We start from the raw sequence: 15,662 nt of genomic DNA, 5'->3' as shown, positions 1-15,662 counted from the left end.
TTTGTTTGCATCCCTTCACACAAACATTAAATATTTGAGGATTTTTTTTTTTTGCGGGGGTGGGGGGGGGGGTAAAAGTCGAATTTCTCTGACATTTGGTTCAGAGAGATAACGCCGTTCTCTTTGGTCGTGTCTTTGAAACATCTTTGGCCTTTTCTGTGCCACTCCTGAGAAAGTTGATTCATGTTGAGATGGGATGAAAAGATAGTTTGAGTCAAAGGAGGACATGTCTCTGCAGGTAAAGGTCCTCCTGATTTGGACAGACACTCTCCGGCTTTTTATGAATATCTGTGATTGAGCTTCATCTGATTCTGTTTGTGTTCTTTGTAAACGGCTGAAGAGCAGCTGTTTGAGCGTGCACTCAACAAAGATATGGATTGTGAAGTATTTAAGGAGAAATCATGACACAGTTTACAAAAAGAAGAAGAAGCATGAAATAGAAAAATCAATGAGTTTGAGACTTAAATTTAAGAAACTTTGGTGGAAAAGTTACAGAGAGCTGTCTCTCCCCCCCCTCCTCTCTAGAGTGGATGCTCACTCAGGTCACCATGTGGTGGACTCTGAAGCTTCAGTGTTTATCCAGCTCTGCATGGGTCTGTAAACCTTTCTGTGTTCTAACCTCTCTCCATTTTTCAAAAGCATCTCCAATATTGATCCTAGTTTGAGCACGTTTCTGCTCGTGGAGCTTATTAGAAACATGCAGAGGCTTTTTAGGTCGGGTACAATCACTTCTATCTGAACCACTTCTCTCGCCCGCTTCCATCGCTGCAACACCTGTTGACCTGATAACTGCTCTCATATCTGGCAAACAGAGGGGCGTCCAAAACAGCCGTGTGGTGGGTGTCTTAAAAGCGTCTACCTTCTCTGGTCCAAACAAATCCAGAGCATTCAGGAGCAGAATCTAAAGTTAGAAGGAGGACATACTGACTGCTGCATTGTTGTCAGAGAAGCCAGCACTTCAACATGTTTCCTTAATGTCTGATCATATAGGAAGCTCACTTTATCATTTCAGCCTCTGCACATCTCACTGATTGGACCTTAAACCTTCTAGTTCAAAGGGTTGTCTGTGAATAAATGTTATCTTGGTGTAATTAAAAACGGGGTGTAATTATTCTTGCAAACAGAAATAAACATCTGTATCCTCCGTCAACAGGAAGAGTTGGAGGGGGAGAAGCGGGTCTGTTTCCCTGCTTCCACCTGCAGCGATAGGTAAACTGCACATCCAGGCTGTTTGATAAATAAGTCGCATAACTCCAGGCGCAGAATGAATCAGAAACGCGCCTCGGAGGCTCTGAGATTGGCCAAAAACAGAGAAAGAGCTCAGGAACTTTGTGTGTAAGAAGAAGTCGAGTGAATGAAGGAGAGGCAGGAGAAGAAAGCAGGTGAGGAAGAGAAGAGTCAGACGAGTTCAGCTTTTGATTTCCACGTTTGTAGGTTTGCTGTGAAAGCCTGCGGGCGTTTTTTACTCAGCCTGAGACTGCACGCCGCCGAGCCCCGACAGCAGGATGAGATAAGGAGAGACAAACGCAGAGAGGGAGAGTAGGAGAGGTGTTTACTTCAGCCGCCGTCTCTGTCACAGTCTGCATGAAAGGTTTGCACTTTGAAGAGAAAATGACTTTACTTTCTTTGGCTTGTTTTCCCTCCTGTCACGTCTATTGAAAGGAGACGTTTTTCATTCAGTCACGCCTCGAATATAAGTGTTTTTGTCGCTTTGAAGCTGCAAAACACGGCATCGATTATCTGTAAATTCGACCATTTTAGGCTAAAAATCTTGTGTCCTCACTTTTCCGCTGAAGTTTTTTCTTTGGCTCGCTGTGGAAAGATTTTGTAAGCAGCGTGAAACCAGCGATGGAGACTGGACGACCTGCAGCGTTTCTTTTTAGACCTCTGCGTCAGGCCGCTTCCCTCTGGAGCTGTGCAGTGTGGCAGATCAGATGAAGTTTTATTGTGCAGATTTGTCGCACAAATACAAAGAATATCACCCTGTGTTTTGCTGCACACACACGTTTGAAAGGTGACATCACAGGAGAGGAAATAAAGAAAAATTATGATGAATAAAAGACACAAATAGGTCAGTAAATAAAGGTTCGGTTATATATTTTACTCACTGATTTTATTGTTCTGGGCTGCACAAGTTGATGATTTTTAACTGATATTTATGGCCTTGGTCTTGTCTCGGTCTCGGAGCACTCTGGTCTCTGATATGTCTTTGTCTCGGTCAGTGTGGTCTTGACTACAACACTACTGAATTATCCTTGGACATTTTTTGATATATTAAATAGCCTCAAACGTGCAATACCCAAAGTTACTTTTACAAGTTACAGCATTTTGTTAATAGTTGCTTATTTAATGCAAAAATAAATTCCTAGGCTACATATATACTGTGATAAAGTGGCCTCTCTCCTACACTTTGTGGTAGGTAAGGTTGCCTGTTTTGGATTTTATGCTTGTTTCTCTTGCAAGATCTGGCAACCCTGGCTGTATTGCTTTTTTGATTAGGGGTTTCCACTAATTGGTAGACTCGTCGCACCTGTAGGAGAACATAAACAAAGTCTACTGTCACAGTTTGGGGTCTAGCTGCATTAATCTCTTAAACTACTTCAGCCCTGCTCAAAACTACCAAACATTCAATCATTTTGAGGATATTTTCACAAAAACAATATTAGAACTATGTAATAAAACTGGCATTTAAAGGGCTAAAATCCTCAAAAAAGTGTGAATGATTACGGCTCAAATGTCATGAAAATCAAAACAATCCAGGATCTTTAAATCTTAAAACATTTCACAAACGGATCAAAAAGAGTTCAGATCATCAGAAGAGTGAGGAGACAAACTGATGCCTCTGCTCTGAAATCTGTGACAGCATGACATTCAGCCGTTAGTCTGTGAACAGAGCCGAGCCTTTACACGATCAGAGGTGTCTGACAGTGACACACACACACACACACACACACACACACACAGAGAGCGTTTATTTCAGTGTAAACAAAGAACCAGACTTTAAAGTTGAGTCAATGGGGCGCTGCGGCAGGGAGGAGAAAATCTCCGATACATGGTGTCTGGTTTCTTGATCTCGTTACAAGTCTCGCTGCTGCGTTCAGAGCTAATTGGAGGATGAATGAAAAGACGGCCGAGTGAAACTGAAAAAGATGAAGTAACGAGGCGGGAGGAGAAGGGTCGGACACAAACGCAGAGTTTTCAGATTGACGCTGAATTTCATTTCTCTCTCATTAAATTTACTTATTGAATTTCAGCGTTGAGACAATCTGAAGTAAGCAGGCATGATCATAATGTCAGCAACTTTATGAAGCAGCGATGGCAAAAGAAGCGAGCAACCAGGTTTATAAAAACACGCATTAAAGAAGCGTCTGCTGTGTGATATCTCCGAGCAGCATGCATGAGAAATACAAAATCATAAATCTGTATATATGTTTTTTCCCTGATGGTCCGAATGTGTAGCTACTTTTAAAAAAGCAAGTTGCTACAAAGGTCTCAAAAGTTGCTCAATTTCATTTCAGAGGGGGTGTGGAGAGGAGGTTTTTGTGTGGACGGATCTGGCAACCGGGCATCGCAGAGTTTTAATAACAAACCAGAAACATGTGTTTGAGATTTTTAGCTGTAAGAAGTAAAGACGTGAGACCTGATGAGCTTTTTGCACACCGTGTTGTGAAGTGTGTGTTTGAATCTCTGCACATGTTGTTGTTGATCTGCAGTCTCTCATTCCGCTCTCGATCCTCGACTCCTGTTAGTCGTCGTCTCTCTAACTCTTCTGTCTGTTTGTGTTTCAGGAGGAAGCAGCCAAACCAAAGATTGTGTCCTCGCAGAGATTATCTCCAAAGTGGTGTTTCCTCGACTGTGAGTACATCGGCTTACTTTCATTTTTTAACCCTTTACTTTACCTCAACAGCTCTCCTGATCGTGAACATTTTCCTGCATGTTTTGAAGTTAACCGTGCAAGTAAACAAATGTAGGTAAGGTACAAACAGCCTGAAAGTCAATGAAGGAATCCATGTGCTTAAAGCTCCCGTATTCTCATGTTCACCTTTCATGTTGTCAGTCTGTGAAACCTCCAGAGCCGCTCAAAAACCTCCTCATTTATCTGAAACTGCCGTCAGTCAAAACCCTCATTCCAGCCTCTGTCTGAAACTGTTCAGGAGGACTGCTCCTTGAACTCCTCCTCACACTCGCACCTCACAGCGGGAGACTCAATCTGACTTTCTGCAGAATGAATACGAAGAGGCCGGAGGAGAAACTCTGGATGTTTGCGTTCAGCTCCTCCTGAAACCTTACGTGGTGAAAGACCTCCATAAACATACTGTATTCCTCGCCGTCTACATCTTGAAGTAACAATGCGATGTGCTTCTTCTTTACTCGTAGAAATAAAGGTCTGAGATGTGTGGCGAGGGCAGGTCAGAGGGGTTAAATGCAGAACAATCAATTTTTATAAATAAATGTGATTTCTAGCAGCAGCTACAGTTTGACTTAATTGAAACTTGTGCGCTGAGATGCCTGACGGAGAAACAGCCCACACACTTTCATCTTTTTCAATCATGTTGCTTCCAGATTTGCAAACACTGCCACCGCTCCCCGTGCACGCACACACCGCTGTGAAACCAGTGTGTCCTCTTACTGATAAACACACACATTATGAAACACACTGTGAGCTGCAGTCAGAGCCTTAAGCGAGGGTTTGATTGAATGTTCGGGAGCTTTGTTACAAAGCTGTCAGATCGTTCATGTGGCTGCAGAGTCTGCTGGGAAGCTTTGTCTGATGCATTTATTTCATTAAAGGAGGATCAACGTAACATACAAACGTGCAAACACAAACCTGTGACTTGAAAACAGGCGAGTGCGCTCCTACAGCGTCCTTCCTTTGCATTGTGTTCGCTGCTGAAAGTCATGAATATTAATTTCATACAGCAGCAGCTTACCAAAAATATCACAGAGAAAAACCTGCGTCTTACATAATGTTATGCATGCACTGACAACACACACACACTAACACACACACACACACACACACACACACACACACACACATCTCTGCTTGAGTCCTGGAGGAATTAAGCAGGAGTCAAAGAAAGAGAGCGAGCTGAAAGAAAAAGAAAGAAGGAAGAATTGTTTGTGCGGATGTTTTTGTGTTCTGTGTTTTGTGACTCAATATTTACCTTTAAGGTGACATAAAAACACACACTGTGTGACCTTTAACCCTTGTTAACAGAAATAACATCAGGGCTTGACATTATCTCTGAGCTGCTGGAAGCACGATTGGTGTGTTTTGAGTGTTTCTTGTAAGATCATCTCGTAAACTACGGCTACAGCATCAACATTTCACGGATGTTAGGGAGGGTTTTCTCTCTTAGGACAGTAAGGTAAAGTGTACCTTAGTAACCATGTTCAGCACACACACGTGGATGTTAACCTGCAGGGAGGACTGAAGGGTAGGGCTGCTAATGTTAGCCACAGCAGGCAGTTACAGTTAAACTGATTTCTTCCTTTTAAAGTTTTTGTTGCCTCCTTAAGATAGTACAGCTGAAGAGAGACAGAGACTGAGCTCTGACAACAACACAGCCAGCGGGACTCGAGCTTCTCACAAACCAACACACGGGGAGAACTCTGCAAACTGATTTTAAATGCTCACCTTATAAGCCCTCATGGAACTTGAGAGTGCTTTATTCAGCTCCCAAAGATTGAATGGACACTCTGAACTTCTGTGTGAAATCTCATTATTTTATGATGTAGGACTCAGACAGACAGCGAGCCGATCCTCGTCTTGTTCCTCTGCAGGTTGTCACACACACTGTGTGTCTCAGTATAATTGCTTCAGCGATGGAGAGCTAAATCGTGAACAAGTTAACAATGATGGAGGTCATTTGTTTTGTTCGTAAAAGTGAGAGCAGAGATGATGTTTAGATGTGTAACTCTGCGTTTCCGTTTGTCTCTTTCAGCCACGACAGCTGATCGCTTCTACAGGATCGACCGAGCACAGGTGAGTCTGTCTCATCCTCATCCTCAGCCGAGGTTATTTCTGTGTCCTGTCAACGCCGTCTCTAGATATATTCAATATGCGACCCCGCTGAGGTCGACTGTCATGAATACGTTCAGAAAGAAAATCCTGTGAGACGGCTCTGGCTCCACACCTGTACACCTCCTGATCATTGTGAGACAGGTTCATGTTCTTGTCTGCTCTGAATCGCATGTAATGAGATTTTATCATCACATGTGGCCTTCATCAGACATCACAAACAAGAGAGGAGACGCACCAGTACTTGGGGTTATCAGAGAATTACTCTCCTCTTTTCAGGGGGAATTTTCTTTAAATAAAAGTAAAGTTTATTTTTCTGTAAAACAGCAGAGGAGTTGGGTGAATATTTGCACTGAGAGTATTTCCTGCAGGCTTCCTCTCAGGCAGCTCAAAGCCAAATCAACGTGCCACAGCGAGGACGAGGCAGAGTGCATGTAGCCTCGCCAAAAAAATCACCCAAAAAACAACCTTTTCACCGTCTCACGGCTTCTCCCCTCTGGATTCATGGAAGTTAAAGATATCAGGTTTAGAGTTTGTGAACAGTTTTAAAGTTAGTGAATGTCTCTGTGGACGCTCTGCCCTTGGACGTCTTGTAAAATAAAAAAAAGGCAGAGCCAAGTTTTTCCTGTTGCTTCTTCTCTCCCGGTAACTTCTCGAGGTTTATGTAAAATGTGCAGCCGTGTTAGCAGATGTCCGCTGCTCCATGAGCCTGAAATGATTTGGGTTTCTCTCAGTTGCTTAATTATTCCAAAGGCAGGGCAGTAACGGCGTATTTGGCATATTACTCTGACATGTGGTTCACACAGCTCAGGTACAGAAGTTCCTTCGACTGCGTCTGACTCCTGAGCCTTGTTAATATTCAGCTCACTGCCGGCCTGGAGTCGGAGTTTTAGTGTTTCGCTGTCAGAGGAAGAGATATATTCCTCTGCCACTTCCATCTGTATCTACACGGCTCTCTGGCTTTAATGTGACTGCAGGAACTTTCCTCAGAGAGCAGGTGAGATGATACCTCACAGAGTGTCTCGTCTCAGGTTAACCCTAACCCTAACTTCATTTATCCTGTCTGCTCCATTTATCTTTTATTGAAATGTGCTACAAATATTATACAATAACAAACGAGGGCTACACACAAACTCATAGAACTGGAGTTACTGCCAGTAACAGGACACACCATTCTCTAGCATTGACGAGCGCTGCGGCTCGCTGTCTTGAGCTGCAAAGTTGGAAAAAAAAACATTTCTTTGGCAAACTTGTTAGTCTGAAACCTTCCTGTGTTTCATGTGTTTTTTTTTTCTTCCAGGAACATCTGAACTACGTCTCAGAAATCTCCCAGGAGGAGATCTTCATCCTGGACCCTGAGCTGGTCGTTATGATGACAGTAGGCACCTCCGCCATGCCGGACCTGGTGAACCCCGCCTCCAGCCTGGAAATCAGCAGGTGGGTCCATTTCTGCAATTTTTCCCTCTTAACACTTAAGGGCAAAGTGAGCGAACAAATCCAGACAAGTGCTCAAAGAGTTTAAACATTTAAAGCAGAGTGAAAATCATCGTCTATCTTTAACCTTTATCGTCCATTAGTCCGGTGTTGCAGGTCTGCAGGGTGCTCAGAGCTGCTCTCAGCTGACTCTGGGCGGTCTGACCCGTCAGTGCTGACAGAGAGTCACACAGGTGTGCTAAATGTCGAGTGAGTCAGGTGCATTAGACACCTATACGTACAGTATGTGGTACAGTATGCATGGCTCTCACCGAAGGAAGGGCGTGCGAATTTCAGAGAGCTGCTTCACAGTTCGAGTTGTCAGCCTATCGAGCCTGTTAGAGGGCAAAGCCTGCATGAAGGGAGAGCTGCACCGCTCTGAAGTGTGTGTGTGTGTGTGTGTGTGTGTGAAAATACATGAATAATATCTTCTCCCTCTGAGAAACAGCAAAGTGTTACTATAATATTATCCATGGTTGTGTGTGTGTGTGTCTGTGGATAACGGTTTCCCCTGCTCGCCCGGCCTCCGTGTGAAATCCTTTTAACCATATTTACACACACACACACACACACACAGACACACAGATTAAATTCTCACCTACAGGGACCTGTTCGTGCAGGTGTGTGTTTACGCTCCTGAAACGCTCGCTCACTCTGCAGGCAGAGCGAGAAGATCGAGCAGAGAGGAAACTGTTTCAGAGAGAGTTTCTCTTTTTTTTCTCATCACTGAATTTTTTTTTTTGTGATTTTTATTTTAGAAGTAGGAGGGTGGATAGAGTCAGAAATCAGGGAGAGAGAGAGTGAGGAATGACATGCAGGAAAGGAGCCACAGGTCGGTTTGAACCTGGGCTGCCCTGTTTGAGGACTACAGCCTCCGTACATGAGTCTCACACACTAACCACTGAGCTACCAGCGCCCCCTCATCACTGATTTTATCAACCTTTTCAGACTCCTTTTATTGAAAAAGTGTCGTAAATAAGTCCCTCCATCGCTGCTTGATTGTAAAAGTGTTTATCTCACCTCGGGATGAACCTGGTTCTGGATAGAAAAAAAAAAACGATACCATGTAATTTAGTGATTTTGTAAACAGCTCTGAATGTTTTAAATAGTTTCAGGCGTGATTATGGATTCAGATATATCCAGATAATTACAGCTATTAACAAAAACAATAACAGCTAAAAGCTTTCAGGTCGTAGCCATGACATGACGTTCACGTTAATGTGACCGCCGCTCTGTGTCTGATCACATCGTGCATGGAAACGACGTGCTCTCCTGTACCGTGTCAGTAATTAATGTTAATCGTTAGCGTTAAGTGGACATCACTTTGCTGCGATCGCTTTGACCTCTCGTTCACAGCTTTGATTTGTATTCACCGTCTGTGCGGCAGTGAACACTTCGGGTAGAAATTTAAAAAAAGGAGCTGATATGACGGCGTGATGCGATGAACACGGGCCGGATCATGATATTCCTCCTCCCGTCGGAGCTCATGTGAGGATTGAAAATGTAAAAGAAATTAGCATACAGAAGAGGGAATAAATAAAGTAACAGGTACAATGTGAGTACAGGCAGAGCAACGCAACCTGCTGATCCTAACAACACTTCCCTTTGGCTGTGTGTGTGTGTGTGTGCGTGCACGTGTGTGTGTTGGCGGTCTGATTTGCAATGCTGAGAGCTCTGAGTGGGAGGATGAGGAGGAGAGAGGAGACCGAGAGGCAGGGGCCGAGAGAGAGAGAGAGAGAGAGAGAGAGAGATGGGTTTCAGGAGGAGAAAGATAGAAACACAGAGGATGGAGAGAGATGGAAAGCATGTCAGAGCGCTCAAGAGTCACACCAATCTGCCGTACTTAGACACACACACACACACACACTCACACATAAACAGAGTAGCAGTTAGCCCACGCAGGGACAGAGGTGAGCGTTATTCCTCCCACCATAATTACCCCTCTCTCTCTCTCCCTCTCTCTCCTGCGTCTCTCTGACGAACTTGCTGAAAGACACCTACACACCGAACATTTTGTTTTTGTTGTTTTTTGTTGTTTTTTTTCAGATGATTTTCGAGCCGATTGCTTCGCATGCTGTCACTTAACGCTCCGACATCAGGTGTAAATCTGTTAATGAAGACACGGGGTTAACACGACAGCAGGCTGACGCTCAACAGGTCGAAGAATTTTGTGAATTATGAGGAGAGAAAATCTGGACTCAGATTTGAAGAATTATGTGAGATGTGGAAGACACTTCTTCCCATTTTTTTGTTATTTTCTATTCGAGGTAGAGGCTGCATGGCGGTGCAGGTGCTTAGCGCTGTCCCCTCACAGCGGAGGGGACAGCGAGGAGATTGCATCTTCTCTCCCCGTGCATGTGTGGCTTCCTCCCACAGTCCAAAGACATGCTCGTTAGGTGACTCTAAATTCCCCGTAGGTGTGAATGTGAGTGTGGCTGGTTGCCTGTCTCTACATGTCTGCCCTGTGATTGGCTGATGAACAGTCCAGTGTGCCAATGACAGCTGGGATCCGCTCCAAGCCCCCTCGCGACCAAACGGGGAAAAGCGGTAAAGATAATGGATGGATGGTGTCCTCTAAAAGTTGTTGTTTTTGTCCCTGACAGGCTCAGATTGTGACATCATCACAGAAAGGATCCCCGCAGAGAAACAGCTGTTACATCTCTGTGCAAACACACCAGACTACATTCAGACAAAAACAGAGATTATGTACATAAACACAGAAGTGGAAATAGCTTTAGTAACCCCTTACAAATGTTTGTTTTACTTGAGCGTGTTTAAGGTTTGGGAACGACGGTGCTTCAGGTTAAAAGAAACAAAGACATTGAGTCTGTGATGATGTTACTTAAAAGATGTTTCCAGACCAGTTAAGGACCCGTTAAAAGCCCTGCAGCTCCTTCAGTCATGCAGTCAGATCTAACGTTTCAGACGGGCGTCGTCAACATTACGTTTTTACATCATGTAGAAGCTGTTGCACATGTTCCCTCGAGTGTTTTAAGAGCAACACTGGAGGTAACCGAGGTCTAAATCAGAGGATATCACAGGTGACAGGGGATGCAGAGGTGAGGTGTAAAGACAAATATAACTCAGGAAGCTGTGGGAGGGTTCAGCTGCAGCATCTCCAGCATCCTCTCTCCTCCTGGCGGTGTTTGTTTCTCGGTGTGAAATCTCCTCAGGACAGACTGTGTCTTCACATCAGTCAAGAGTGAAAAGTTTCCTCAGTACTCAGAGTGACATTTCACACCGTGCAGTGGATGTAGCTGGCAGGTTGTTATTTTTTATTTTTTTTAAAGTAAATGTAGGAGGCAGGAGCAGCGTGAAGTTTGTTTTCCTCAGCAGCGAGACACAAACGATGCCCTCTGTGATATCAAAGCTCCGACACCAAGAACTAAAGAACTAATGTTTCACAAACAGAGACGTTGGAACAAAACCAAAATCCAAACAGACACACAGACACGATTACAACAGACGGTTAAAAGTTGTATTTTTATCCCTCCCTGTGTGTGTGTGTGTGTGTGCGTGTGTGTGTGTAGTCGAAGGAGGACTCTGACGTGGCCTTCAGCTGGTCCCTTTTGGTCCTGCTACCAAAGAGGACCAGGCCAGGTGTTTTCCTGCTTGGAAAACACAACAGGCTTGTATCTGCATGAAGGCTGCACAGTATAAAAAAATCCTTATATCAAGACATTGAAGGCTGTAACCATGACAACCAGCTACCCTAATACTCAGGACCATAGCACATTTGATTTGGTGCAAAAAAAGGAGAAGAGGGCAAAAGTGCAAGAAGACTGTGTTCATATTTTTCATCCGGAGTCAATGAACTACACATCCCACAATGCATTGCGAATGATACCGCCTCTTCTTGATTGTAACTTTTGTCGTTGTTAGCTAAGTGAGTAGCCAGCCTTCTATCCGTTCACATAAGGCGCTGAGGGGCAGGAGACATCGCCATGGTAACAGCAAGCTCCACCAATCAGAGACGTTGCTGTGGTCATGGGTGGTGTAGTTCTTTCCACTGATATCGTGAATAAGACAAGTTGTTAAAACGAGGTTGATATCAGACAAACAGGAGTGTATGTGATCGTTTCACAGTCGGGTAGCTCGTGGTCAGATGGTTATGACATCACTATGGAGAACATGAACTGGATTTTCACTTCCTGAACCTCCACTGTTGAACTGCAGGATGTGAGATCTCTGAAAGACCAGAGGCAGACCTGGTCTATCATCATCTGCTCTGCCTCTGGGAGCGAGTTCAGATAGTTTTCAGGGTTGCTGGTCGGACTGGGTAACGTCTTATCCACCCTGTTTAACCAGTACGTCCCCTCTCTCCCGATGTTAGAAGATCATACCCGAGGCCTCACTTCCTCTTTGGCTCCTTTCAGTTACATTTTTTAAAATTCTGCAAGAAACTCTCCGACCCTCAACTTTTTTTATTTTACACTTTTAACACGACTTCAAACCGCTTTGCCTCTCACTTCTTCTTTCCTCTAACGCTGCTTTTATCCCACTCGTGCTCATTATCTGTGTTCAACTCTTTGTCTAACGGAGATCCAAACTTTCAGAGACGTGAGAGCAGAGGTGACATGAAAGGTTGTTGACACTTTGGAAGGCAGAAGAGATCATTACGGTTGTTTTTAAAGGACAAAGATAACTAAGAAACGGTCGTTATCGATATTGTTTTAAGTGCATTGTTTGAAAAAAAGGATAGAAAACGTCTCCCGCCGTTCCTTCCCGGGGGGGGCGTCTGGTCGCTGAACTCGTCTGGCGAATATCTGAACTTGTCGCAGGAAACTTTCCGTCATTGATTCTGTTTCTTCTGTTTCCTCTTGTGCAGTTCCTCCCAGAGGCAGCGAGTGAACAGTGACAGCTCTGCAGCCGACGCTTTATCCCACTGCGCCGCACCTCTGCCCAGCAAACTGACCAGGTTTGTAAACAGACAAAACAATAACAAACTTTTGTTTCTCAGATGCAACTTTTCAAAATGGAGCAAAACTTCCTGTTTTTTAGGAATGTGTTGATGTTGAAATCTGGTTATTTAAAGGAAGAATGTGCGACTTTTTGATCCAGTAGAGGTCGCCCTTTAGCACCAGCATGAAACCAAAACAAACTGCTGTTTGGCCACGCCTCCTCCACAGTAGCTTCACATTTCATGTAAACTGACACAGAATGAGCGTGATCTAAAAACTCTTACTAACATCCAAATAATCAGTGAGTATGTTCTTCTTCTTCTCTCTAGTTTTTGACTAAAACAGCTTTTATACACAAGGGGAGGAGCCGGCCGTCCCGTCCATGTAAACACGGCTCTGACAACAACACAGCCAGCGGGACTCGAGCTTCTCCCTCATTGTAGACAGTCATGACTCAGAGACACATTTACACAGACTTGATTTCTGAGATATTTATGTGGGACATGTCGCACATTCTTCCTTTAAGGTGATGTTAGCATCGTTTGGTATCTAGACGTCGAGGAGGTGGAATAGATATCTGGAGCAATTTAAATTGTTCAGCCCTTGAATGACTGTTTTCAGTACTGACTGGTTTGTGCTCTGCAGGGCGGGATGTATCCATCGTTCAAACACCACGGCTGCTGATTTTAAACCCAAACTGAGGTCAGTGCTTTACATCTTATTCAGATCACAACACCACATCAACATGGAAAAATAAATCAAAAATCTTGTTTTAAAGATGAAAAATTCTGGATTCAGATGATCTAAATGAGCCCACGTAGGATACACTTTGTCCACAGGGGGCGCCAAAATCCACACAAACTGATGAGACAGCTCTCTACAATGTTTAGAATTTAGACTGCAGTACCTGTTTTAACCACTAGGTGTCAGAGTTACATACTGCTCCTTTAATAATGTGCTCATTTTAAATCACATCGGCTGATTAAAGCTTTTATTTCATCACATGTACGTATTCATCACAACACTTCCCCGCGGTCGCTGTGACGCGCGTTTGCTGCTCGCAGTTTGACGTTCATGCCTGACTTCTTCTTTAATCTTCTCGTTCGTTAACAACCAAAGTTCTCGTGATATTGTCAGTTCGACTTCGAGTCTGCGTGTCACCTCCCTCTGCTCATTAAAACGCAGCGGCGTCCGTTAAAGCAGAACGGCCTCTGCTCATTAAAACACGACCTCGCCGACTAAACGAGTGCATGTCGATTTATTCTGTGACCTGAAAGGCCAGTGTGTGTGTGTGTGTGTGTGTGTGTGTGTGTGTGTGTGTGTGTGTGTGTGTGTGTGTGTGTGTGTGTGTGTGTGTGTGTGTGTGTGTGTGTGTGTGTGTGTGTGTGTGTGTGTGTGTGTGTGTGAGAGAGTGAGAGAGTGAGAGAGAGAGGGAGAGACAGAGAGAGACAGACAGAAAGAGAGAGAGAGAGGGGGAGAGAGAGACAGAGAGAGAGACAGACAGAGAGAGAGAGAGACAGAGAGACAGACAGACAGAGAGACAGAGAGAGAGAGCGAGAGACAGACAGACAGACAGACAGACAGACAGAGAGAGAGAGACAGACAGACAGAGAGAGAGACAGAGAGAGAGAGAGAGAGACAGACAGACAGACAGACAGAGAGAGAGAGAGAGAGACAGACAGACAGACAGACAGACAGAGAGAGACAGAGAGAGAGAGAGAGAGAGAGAGGGAGAGAGAGAGAGAGAGGGAGAGAGAGAGAGAGAGAGACAGACAGACAGACAGACAGAGAGAGAGAGAGACAGACAGACAGACAGACAGACAGAGAGAGAGAGACAGAGAGAGAGAGAGAGAGAGACAGAGAGAGAGAGAGAGAGAGAGAGGGAGAGAGAGAGAGAGAGAGGGAGAGAGAGAGAGGGAGAGAGAGAGAGAGAGAGAGAGAGAGACAGAGAGAGAGAGAGAGGGAGAGAGAGAGAGAGAGAGGGAGAGAGAGAGAGAGAGGGAGAGAGAGAGGTTATGAAGGTAATTCCTGAAAGTTTTTCGTCTATATTCACCTTCAAAAAGTGATAATATGACCTTGTGTTTTCATTGGTTCCTTCATTACTCGGCTGTATCACTTCCTCTACACTAACGGGAACACGTGCGCTCCGTCTCCTCCTGATCTGAACTCCAGCTCCACATTAGTTTGAATCTGCACATTTGCTTTCTTCAGTGTTTGAAAGATAAGATTCTCACTTTACCCTTTAAAGTCAACGCATCAAAACAAACGCTCCCACCTCACCGCTCGTCTCCACTCCCCTCCGCCCTGACACAAGAGAGGAGGCACAGAGAGCAGAGTGGAGGAGAGGAGGTAAGGAAAGGAAGGCAATAAGGAAGGGAGTGTTGCTAAGGAGAGGAATCAAGGGAAGAGGAACAAAGATGAGGAGAACACAAAAGAGACAAACGTGATTCCATGAGCATCAGTTTTGTTTCCTGATCATTTAGACTCTAAATACATAAAAAGCTGGAGCCTGATATCAACAGAAATCCTCCGTACTATGAAACACAGAGTGAGGGAGGTCTGGTCGGCGTGTGTGTGTGTGGATGAGTGTGTGTGAGCGTGTGTGTGTGTTTGAGAGGGTTTTTCATCCCCGCAAATGTAGAAACAGTAAGTGGTTGAACGGCTCCTCTCGTGTGTTTTTACTCTCTCTCTCTCTCTCTCTCTCTCTGCAGAACGGAGAAGAGCCAGAAAATGAGCGATCCGGAGAGAGAAAAAGGTAACACACACACACACACACTCACACAGATTTAGATATATATTCTTGTGTGCTTTTAACCCGACCCTTAGCGTGAGTTTCACCTCGAAAACGATACTTTAAAAACCAGGTCTGAACTGTGAAAATGTCCTTTTTGGTCTGAACGTCTTCACTTCACTGCTGATCCCTGTACTGTAGCTGACAGGTGTGTGTGTGTGTGTGTGGGGGGAACAAAGACAGGTGCGACAGCTTCTGCGTCTCCAGACAGATTGTTTTTTTTTTCTTCTCTGACACATTTTTTTTTTTCCAACCTCGGTCTCCTCGCGGCTCACTTTGCATGCTGGGAGTTTTTCTCTCTGTCAGCTTCTCGGCGGTTCTTCTCCTCTTCGGGGACTCGAGTGTTTTCGCTTCATGATCTGGTTCAGTTGTGTTCCCCTCTCTCTCTCTCTCTCTCTCTCTCTCTCTCTCTCTCGGCGGGGAGTTTGCCAGCAGGTTTTTTGTTTTGTTTGTTTGATTCTAGTTTTCGGTG

At 44.6% G+C, this 15,662-nt stretch overlaps 1 protein-coding gene across 9 annotated transcripts in view; it reads left to right on the top strand.

Annotated features, from left to right (window-relative positions):
* dgkza (diacylglycerol kinase, zeta a) overlaps positions 1–15,662 on the top strand; it is an 83,953-nt gene that overhangs the window by 54,498 nt on the left and 13,793 nt on the right. For 8 of the 9 annotated variants that reach the window (XM_061032758.1, XM_061032762.1, XM_061032764.1 and 5 more), the window contains 6 exons: positions 3,789–3,855; positions 5,949–5,989; positions 7,326–7,462; positions 12,327–12,416; positions 13,045–13,101; positions 15,111–15,154. In XM_061032758.1, coding sequence (XP_060888741.1) covers positions 3,789–3,855; positions 5,949–5,989; positions 7,326–7,462; positions 12,327–12,416; positions 13,045–13,101; positions 15,111–15,154 — 436 coding nt within the window. Of the gene's footprint in view, positions 1–3,788; positions 3,856–5,948; positions 5,990–7,325; positions 7,463–11,028; positions 11,559–12,326; positions 12,417–13,044; positions 13,102–15,110; positions 15,155–15,662 lie in introns of those variants that run through there. The other variant, XM_061032761.1, reaches the window with a different exon arrangement.

This window comes from Labrus mixtus, chromosome 24, assembly GCF_963584025.1.
Source record: "Labrus mixtus chromosome 24, fLabMix1.1, whole genome shotgun sequence".
Classification (NCBI taxonomy): Eukaryota; Metazoa; Chordata; class Actinopteri; order Labriformes; family Labridae; genus Labrus; species Labrus mixtus.
The sequence above is the reverse complement of the archived record's forward strand: the minus strand, read 5'-3'. Positions and strand labels throughout refer to the sequence as shown.